At 40.5% G+C, this 10,000-nt stretch overlaps 1 protein-coding gene across 1 annotated transcript; it reads right to left on the bottom strand.

The window, feature by feature from the left end:
- Nucleotides 1-8,528: 8,528 nt before the first annotated feature.
- LOC138040241 (uncharacterized) lies at nucleotides 8,529-9,632 on the bottom strand. The gene has a single exon (XM_068886004.1). The coding sequence runs from the start codon at nucleotides 9,630-9,632 to the stop codon at nucleotides 8,529-8,531; it is 1,104 nt and encodes a 367-aa protein (XP_068742105.1).
- Nucleotides 9,633-10,000: the final 368 nt, after the last annotated feature.

The following is a 10,000-nucleotide window of genomic DNA, read 5'->3' as shown; positions in this document are numbered from 1 at the left end:
CGAGTATTGAAGCTTGACTGTCCCCCGATGAATTATTCTGCAGAAGCAACTAACTCTGATTTTCAGCACAACACTTGGCAACGTAAAATAAAAGAATTATTTCCCGGGGAAATTGCATTCTCAATCCCGCCAAAAGTATTCCAAACGAAACTGGCACTGTAATTGGGTAAAAACATCGAAATAGACTGAATAGTTTGTGCACAACTTTTAAATTCTTGCTTTGAAAGGTATCACAAATCCCTGACTCGAATTTGGTAGAGTTTATCTACACTGTTTTGCCGTGGTTCATTTTGTACGCTACCATTTCGCCATTTAGATTTCTATCTTATATAATACCTACTAAATGTAGACGTGAGATTCTGTAAACATTTCTGGCGCACTAACTGCCTTCCTTAAGCTGCAAAGTGTGCATTCTGTAACGGTTTCTGTGGGGTCTAAAATCAATAACGTCGTTCCAAAGTATAAATACCAACTGACCTTTGACGAGTTCCCTGCCTTGTAAAACAAGTTACTCCATTTGGATGTTTAATCAAAATTCTGGATCCGGCTGTTGCAAAGACGTTTTCTCTTGCTGACCATTTCAAAGGACAATCCTGCTGAATTGTTAGTCATTAACAATGACTGTGCAGGCCAGTCGGGATGATACACATGTGGGTTTGTCACAGAACAGGGATTTGGTGACATTTTTCTGCTGCACATGTCTGCAGTGGAAAATGTACTGCTTCAAGTATTCATGAGAAAATGAGAAGGGAAAAGATTTTAAAAAATTGCTGTGAAAAAGGAGGAAGTATGAAAACATTTATAATCTAAAAAAAAAGTGAACAGTGAACTTGTGGCGTTACACACTTCGGGCGAGCTACTCAAGAATAAGCCGTTGCAAGAAACTCTGGAATTAACTTGTTATTTCCAAATCACTTATGTCCTTTATTTGACCCTCTTTCTACTCAATCTTTCACACATGAAGCAAAAAAGAGTGCGAGTGGAAAAAATGGCCTTGGGAAAATCTGAAAGCTAATGAAGGAGATGTGGTCATTTTCCCACTCCCACTCTTGTTTTCGCTTGTATTACCCAGGTCTTCCTGTTAATGTCATCAGTGTTGTGTTTAAATCTAAAACAAGCATCCATAGTATGGGCGGCTGTCACCGCCAAAAATACGAAGTATGTCAAAAGAAATAGAGCAACGTCAATTGTCACAGCGAATCTGACGTTAGCCCTTCCTCAGGGCGAATCTGACGAAGGGCTAACGCTCGAAACGTCAGCTTTTAGAATCTCTGTACGGTGGCCATTTTACATTATCAACTCTGTTGATAAAACCAAATTTTTGTATACTACTTCCCCACCGACGCAGCACCACAGTTTCTTTAGAAACTACCCCTTCATTCTAAATATAAGTAGTTGTGTTGCCTTTTGTGAAATGGTTCACTCAAACAAAAAACGAAATAGGCAGATACGAAATTGTCTGTTCATTACTGTTAAAACGGAAAAGACTAACTGAAACCGTTTTATGGAAATGAAGATAAACACTGATGACATTAACAGGAAGAGCTGGGTAATACAAGCGAAAACAAGAGCACAAGTGGGAAAATGACCATATCTCCTTCAGTAGCTTTCAGACTTTCCCAAGGCCATTTTTTCCACTCCCACTCTTTCTTGCTTCATGTGCAAAGGATTGAGTAGAAAGAGGGTCGAATAAAGGACATAAGTGATTTGGAAATAACAAGTTAATTCCAGATTATAAATGTTTTCATTATTCTCACTGCCGAGAAATGCCACGAAATCAGCCGTGCGGAATTTTCTCTCCGCTTTTGGTGCCTCGGGTGAATTGATCATTAGCCTACTACTCCCCGAGGGCCCTAATTACCTATTTAAGATTCGTTTTCTGGTATTTTTTCCTTCTTTTGCCAAGTTACACGCTTGGCGTCATGGTCCAGGATATTTTTCAAGTTATCTTTTACGTTGCCGAAGCTTTTGCTGCTCTTCTTTGTTCTTCTCGATGGCTGTTCCTGTCCAGCCAGATCCGGCTGCTTTGCCTGCTCTACAGAACCCTGATTCTGATCCGCAAACACCCGCAGGAAAGGCTGTCCAAAACCCTGATCCGCAAGTTGCTGCTCCACAACCTGCTGGTCAAGTGCACGAGGTACGGGCTTCCTTACCATCTCATTTATTGTGCTAGTCTTAGCTGTTTTCCTTCTTGTCGCTCGTAGGCGTTTTTTCGCTTGTTCCGTTTCGCTTCATTCTACTTTGTTACTTTTGCCTCATGCTTCGCTTCTCTTTTGCCCATTTCGGTTCATTCCCTTTTTGTCGCACGCTGCTTTGGTACTCTTCATGTTGGTTGTCGCCATTTTTGTTTCGCGTTCTTTTTTGTTTAGGCCGTTTTCACTTTTATCTCCTTTTACCGGCCTTTGGGTGTTTTTCCCTTTGGCATGTTTTTCCTCATTTTTTCGGTTTCTTTGTCATAGTACTTTTACGCCTTTGTACGCCTGGTTTATTCGTTTCTTTTGTCAGTTTCGCTATCGTATTATTTGCCTCTGCGTTCAGTGTCCGTTTTGTTCAGTCTCTTGCGTTTTTCATTTCAGGCCTGTGTTACTTTTCGTGGCATTCAGTATAGCTCAGTTCTGCTCGCTTGGTCCTTCATGGACCGCCCTGTCGGTTTGTTCGTGCTTGTGTCTAGTGTTTGTTGCTCTTAGTCAGGCGTTATTTATTCACTCGTTTTCCCAGTTGTTTTCAGTACTCGAATGTTTAGCGTTATCAGTCGGTTTTGGGTTGCTGGTTGTTCCGTGGGTGTCTGGTGTTTTTTCAGTTGCTCCGGAGTCTAGTGTTCTCTGTTGATCGTGTATCGGGCGTTTGCAGTTGCTCGTGTGTCTAGCATTTCCAGCTGCTCATGTGTTAAACCTTTTCAGTTGCTCGTGCGTCTAGCGTTTTCAGTTGCTAGTGTGTTCAGCGTCTTCAGTTGGGTTGCTCATGTGTCGAGCGTTTTCAGTTTTTTTGCACTGTTTTAGTTTGGTCTCTGTGTATTACCGGCTTCTAATGATTTGTCTCTGTCATTCACTGGCTATTTAGTTTTGCCCCGCCGTAGTCTCGGTATATTTTTCGTCCCAGTACGCCCCGACCCCATCCTCCTCCTTGCCGTGACCAGAAGGGTAATTTTATTCGTGCCCTAACCTGTTTTAAGACAGGTTCCTGGTCCGGTTCGGCTGGCAGATTCTTTCCCTCCCTGTTTTGGGGTTTGGTTTCTCCCTTCCACGTTTTAGCTTCGTTCTTTTCTTCCCCCCTTTTAAGGGCTGTGCATCTGCTTCATTTCCTGCAGCTCTTATGGAGGCTCCAGCAACCGCACACTACGGTGGTGTGATTGGGGGGGGCAATCCTGTCAGCTGGGCCGGACCTTTGCAGTCTATTGAAATGGTTTCGCAGGGTTTAGTCTCCGCCTCACCAGCCCTGTTACGTTTCCCGGCACTGGATGGTTTTGTGGCCGGTAACATGTGTTCCTGCTCACCCTTCTGGGAGGTCGTCTTGAAGGGTCACCCAAAGGCTTCGGAGATTCCCGGGTACATCACAGAGGGGGTTAGGGTGCAGGAGTTTTTTTGTCCCGTTCCGCCGCTGAGTTGTTTTGTTCTAAAAACGACCTTCAGAGTTTCCCTCTGGCATTTCCCCGAAGTATATTTCTAGTGTTTCGCCTCCTTGCCTTTCCGTTAGGGTTTCTTCGAGTTTTGGAGAAGGACACTTTAATATTAAAGTTTCTCGTTTTCCCCGGTTTGGTGATCCCCATCTATTCGTCAGTAAGTCGTTGGCTAAATTTTGCCTCCCATATCTTATTCCACTAAGGCGGTGAGTGTCTGTTTTGGCAGTGAGGATTGTTTACAATTCCCCATGAAGATTGCAAATAGAGTTTCCACTTTTTTCACAGCAGTCTTTTAAAATCTATTCCTTTCTCATTTTCTCATGAATACTTGAAGCAGTACATTTTCCACTGCAGACATGTGCAGCAGAAAAATGTCAAATCCCTGTTCCATGACAAACCCACATGTGTCCCATCCCAACCGACCTGCACAGTCGTTGTCACTGACTAACAAGTCAGCAGGATTGTCCTTTGAAATGGTCAAGAAGAGAAAACGTCTTTGCAACAGCCGAATCCACAATTTTGGTTAAGCATCCAAATGGAGTAACTTGTTTTACAAGGCAGGGAACGCGTCAAAGGTCAGTGGGTATTTATACTTTGGTACGACGTTATTGATTTTAGACCCCACAGAAACGGTTACAGAATGCATCCTTTGCAGCTTTAGGAAGGCAGTTAGTGCGCCAGAAATGTTCACAGAATCTCACATCTACATTTAGTAGGTATTATATAAGACAGAAATCTATATGGACAAATGGTGGCGTACGAAATGAACCGTGGCAAAACAGCTTTTCTTAAAAAGCTTTTCTTAAGTACATCGCGGCCGAACGTCATTGCGTGTGGTGGATCAAGTCCGCGTGGGAAAATGACTGTTATGATAGATCAGGTAACTGTAGCAAAATGCACATGCTTTTCAGTTTTAATCAGGTTGATGCATGCTTCTTAACATCATGGAGATGAAAGTTTCTTAGCTCTTTTAGACAAAACTGTATCTAATTAGGTAATCCAAATCAGAAAATAAAAAAATGGGAAAATCACCAGGAGCTGAATCAGTCCGTGGTTTTAACTTGTTCACTGCGATCAAGTTCATTGAGTTTCAATCATCACGAAAATTCGCTCATAATGCTATGCAACAAAAGCTTTCTTTGAAGATGCGTTAACCAAAGCAAGTTGAAGTGTGTTGACGATGCGTGATTTCATCCCCGTATTTTGTTGCACCATTACAACAACTGTGTGACAGTGTTTCAAGACAAGCCAGATTTCATCCCCGTGTTTTGTCGCACCATTACAGCAACTGTGTGACTGTGTTTCAAGACAAGCTTAAATTTGATATAATAAGAATGCGCACGCATACAAGATGTGGGTCAACCAATATTTTTTCTTTTAACTTTTTTTACTGTACATAGGTTTATCAAGTCTCGAATGCTGGTGCCTTTTATCGGTGCAGCTTTTGGAGTTCGGTGAAAGCGGTACACGCAGCAGGACACCGAATACAAAAGATAACAACAAACTTACCATATTTACATGCAGATAGGCCGCACCCGCATATAGGCCTCACCCCAAACTTTCAATGGTTTTCATAGGGAAAAAAAATAGTGAGGTCGAGTACCAGGACAAATAAAGCGAAGTTTGAAATCAACAACAGCTACCGTAATTTCCTGGCGATTACCTGCGGGTAATGTGTTAATATTTCCACAAACAGTTCTTGGTGGGGGTTATAGGAAGGTGCGGGTAATGTGATAATTTTTAAATCTTCTGGTAGTTTTAAAACCGCAAGTAGGGAAAACATATAAAAGTCATTAATGAAACTGTTCCTAAAAACTGTATATTGCCTTTTTTATCCCCCTTTAATTGCCTAATAAACTTAACTGCTCTAGATGAAAACCAATGTAAATTGAAAACATATCAACAAATATCGTTGGCAATCAAAATCGTTTATCATGCGTGTGATATTACTTTCTTACTTTGCTAATTTCACAGCAGGGAGCTTCTTTCTTTGTTTAGTTGAAAATAAAATATTATTCACTAACTGGAATAATAAACTCAAAACAAAAGAATAAAAATGTGAAATAGCAGGCTTTAAAGTAATTCACATACAAAAACTGATGCCGAAATGTTCATTTCATGGCGTCGCTGCCGCTGCATAATTAACAAGAGCTGATTGTCGACATGAGTGTAAACAAACATTCACGGACAAACTTTTAAAACACCAGAACGTTCGGTGCATTCAGTAAAATATTCCTTGCAAGCACTGCCTTGAGGTAAAGAGTATTTTCCCGTTTCAAGCGATTTCTTAGAGTCAGTAGATCCTGAGATATCGATTTTTCTTTAGAACGGGTTTTTACAAGCGGTCTCATTCAATGGAAAATCAAAAACAATAGGTGTGAAAACCTACCAATTTCACGCTAAAGGATATTTTTTTAACAAAAACAATGGTTGAGTGTTTAGTTGTATGTGTTGTAAGTTATTAACAATTGAAAGTGAACATTAAAACGCCAATTTAGTGTATGACCGTGAGATCTCTTGCATATTACTGAGGTATCAAAACGCTTGTACCCACATATAGGCCGCATCCCTAATTGCGGTCCCATTTTTCCAGGAAAAAAGTGTGGCCTATCTGCGTGTAAATACGGTATGCAACTATATTTCACTTCTCTCTGCCAGCAAATGAGCTACTTACTTATTTGATCAGTAGGAAATTTGTCAACGGGACAATACCGTGAACATTATCCAAGGTACAGCGATCATTCTCCACAATCATTCTGTTATCGGATAACAGGATTCTCTTTGATAAATCGGATAACATTAGGCAAGCGAATCATCTTCAGTGAATATTTGCTCATAATTTGCTATGCAAAAAAACATTCTTTTAACTTGCGTTAACCAAAGAAAATTGAGAAGTATCTGCCTCAAAGAAGTGTTTTGACGATGCCTGATTTCATCCCTGTATTTCATCGAACCATTACAGCAACTTTTTCAAGACAAGTGTAATTTTGATCCAATGAGAACACACATGCATACCAGATGTGGGTCAACCAATATTTTTTTTCTTTTACAGGTAAATTCTCCAATACTCTACTGTACAAAAATCATTTCATGCATTAGGTTTATCAAGTCTTGAATGCTGGTGCGTTTTATTGGTGCAGTTGTTGGAGGGATGAAGTTTCACGTCGGTGAAAGTGCTACACGCAACAATACACCGAACACAAAAGATAACAACGAACTCGTGCACCTACAATTCTCTCTGTCTGCAAATGTGCTACATAGTGTTTTGGTCAGTAGGAAATTCGTCAACAGGACAATACCATATCAATTATTATTATTATTGTCAATGGTTCGCATTGATTCTGTTCTTTGCTGTAACATAGTCACAATAATGGTGCGCTCTTTATGCAGTTTGATAGATTTTCATGAAGCTTAGGCCGACGGTCACTGGAACAAGGGTAGTATTGTAGTTGTAATTACCTGAAGATAGATATCCTGTTTTAAATTCTTAATGGTTATTGGTGAATTTTGCTAACATTATCTATGACTATTCTGTTATCGGATAACAGGATTCTCATTGGGTATAATAGACTGATAAGTGGCTAACATCAGCCAAGCTAATCATCTTCAGTGAAGGATATCTCTGATTGGCTCTAATGGTCAATAATGGCCGATAATGAATAACAGTTTTTACTACCAATTATAATGAAAAAGTACCAATTAATTTGAAAAGGTGTTACGTACTTATTTTGAGATGAAAACATCAACCTCACATAAATTTTACTTTCCAGGGTTTTTTCAAGGATTGCAACTATTCCATTTCAAAGGGTTAGTCAATTCCAGATTTTGCAAGGAAGCTTGCAGTTCAGGGCTTCCTTCCAACCAGACCTAAGAAAAGCCATTCTTGGTGTGGGAACACTCCTTGAACTTGAAGAGGATTTCAAAAGCATGAGGGTGGATGTTCTTTTTCAAGAAATGAACCCTTTGCTTGAGAAGAGCCACCTTGATATGAGGACTCAGCTAAACTATGCTTTCCTTCTTTTTTCAACTGGAAAGGTATGAAAGGAGACTTCTACTGTAGGCTATGTTCCTCACATCAATATGCAGACATGACTACAAGGGCTTTTGGCTAAATTATAATATTGTTTTGTGTATAAATCCCCCTTAAGACTTAGAAAAACTATCACAATACCAAACTCACCTGTAGAATTTAACCATAAACCCTCCCAGTCATGTCTGAAATTATATTGATACATGTATATAGCAAAAGTGGGCTATTAGAACCTTTTGGAGTTTACAAGACATAGTGTACATGTATAAGTACATGACAAAACTATCTAGAGTATACATGCCAATGGTAAAAGTAACATGCCTTCACCGGTCTGGTGGTGGCTCGGATGCAGTTGTTGTTGAGAATTCTTGTAAGTGGTTCAGTGACACCTTTGATGTACATGTAACATAAAACTGCAAAGCCATTTTGGGAGTCTGGTGGGTCTGTCCACCTAAACAACATTCCCACTAACTCTTCAGTGGAAAGGATGACTTTAGAGGTCGAATTCTTCTTCAAGATGTTCGATATAGTAGCTGATCGGTAGCCATTTGATTTTAACGCATTGGAAACTTGGGTCAGCTCTTTCCTTACTCCTTCAGCGGTGCTCGGGGGGTTGAGTGCCCGATTTAGAAGGGTACAGGCGGTACTTATTTTGTGTTTTAACTCGTGATGAGAGTTAAAGTCCAGATATCTGTCAGTGTGTTTGGGCTTTCAATAGACACCGAACTGCACCATTCTTCCTGGTTATCAAGGTGTCTAGAAAGGAAATTTGGCCATTGTTCTCAGTTTCAATGGTGAAAGATATCTTAGGGTCAACTGGGTTGAGAGAGTCATGGAACTTACTTACAGAGTGTTCCTTGATTATGACAAAACTGTCGTCTAGGTAACGTTTCCAGACTTTTGGCAGTCTTGTCGAGGCGGCGATTTATCTTCATTCACTTCCCTACAAAGATTAGCTATAACAGGGCTAACTGGGCTCTCCATTGCACATCCATGTATCTGTTTATAGACAGAATCGTTAAACATAAAGCAGTTGTTAGAGAGGGTGAATTCCAAGAGGGAGATGATTTTGTCGGTGGTGTCCTTGTCTAGCTTTTTTCTGATGTAATCACAGGCCTTATCAACCGGGATGGCAGTAAAGAGTGAAATGACATCAAACCAAGCCATTACTTCATCCTTATGGATCTCTCGGTTTGCGACTTGTTTGGTAAAGTCCATCGAGTTAGAGACAGAACAGTCATTAAGGTTGTGAATAGGTGTCAAGATGTCCGTCAGCAATTTAGAGGTGTTATATAAAGCAGAACCAATGCAAGACACAATGGGCCACAGAGGATGACCTGCTTTATGGTGTTTGATTGAGCCTCGTATGGCGGATGGAATGGCGTCTGTAGATCGTAGTTTGTAACATGTAGAATCATCGATTTTTCCTTTCTTATTAAGATCCCTCTCGATCTTGGCAAACTGAGGTTTATGAACCAACTGGTATGTCTGGTGATCGCTGAGTAAAGTTTCCATTTTTTCATTGTAATCAGTTCTGTCCATAACCACAAAACAGTTACCTTTGTCAGATTTCATTATAACATGAGAGACATCTTTCTTTAAGCTTTTTAATGTTTTCCTTTCAGCTTTTGAAATGTTGTTATGTGGTGATAAACATGTCCTACGAAGGATTGAGGCCGTTGCTGTTCGTATGGAATCCTTGGTGTCCTCTGGAAGACGAACAATGGATGCTTCAACTTCAGCGACTATATCTTTGGTTGGAATTTTTCCCGGGGTTGGTGCAAACTTCGGGCCTTTCTCAAGAATGGAACGTTCAGCCATAGAAAGTGGTTTCTTTGAGATATTGATGACCCAGTTTTCTTTGTTGATAGTGGAAGGTTGGCTCGCCTCGATTTCCTTACTGAGGTTGTTAAACTTGTTAGCATATCTTGCTTCAATAGTGGAGTGGACTGAGTAAGCCCTATGCTTCAGAAATTGGGACATCGCAGACGAGATGTCATCACGAACTAGGTTTGTAAAACGTGTTGAAAAATTATCAAGAATATTCTTCAACGATCGAATTGGCTATGACAGATGGAAATTCTTGCTCTCAAATAGTGTTTACTTGCCCTTTCCATGATCCGTTTAAATATGGGATGGCTTCCAGGAGGTTTAAAGCGTAGCGATTTGGGAATGCATTGTTGTTTTAGTGCTTTGTGCGAGAAGGGAAGATGGCGAAGGTGTGCTTCAAGCTTGTTAGAAGTTTTTTCCATGATGCGTGCCAGTTTGAGGGCTTCCAGCCCAGGCTCTTGGCAGATACGTTTAAAAATCGATGAGTAACCAGGGGGCATAATTGCAAAGTTAAAAACGTT

Source organism: Montipora capricornis, chromosome 3, assembly GCF_036669925.1.
Source record: "Montipora capricornis isolate CH-2021 chromosome 3, ASM3666992v2, whole genome shotgun sequence".
Lineage (NCBI taxonomy): Eukaryota > Metazoa > Cnidaria > Anthozoa > Scleractinia > Acroporidae > Montipora > Montipora capricornis.
Note: the sequence above shows the minus strand (reverse complement) of the source record. Positions and strands in the feature narration are given on the sequence as shown.

What these genes read in the sequence shown, in the direction of transcription:
- LOC138040241 (XM_068886004.1), bottom strand. Translation starts at nt 9,632, where the DNA reads ATGTCCCAATTTCTGAAGCATAGGGCTTACTCAGTCCACTCCACTATT.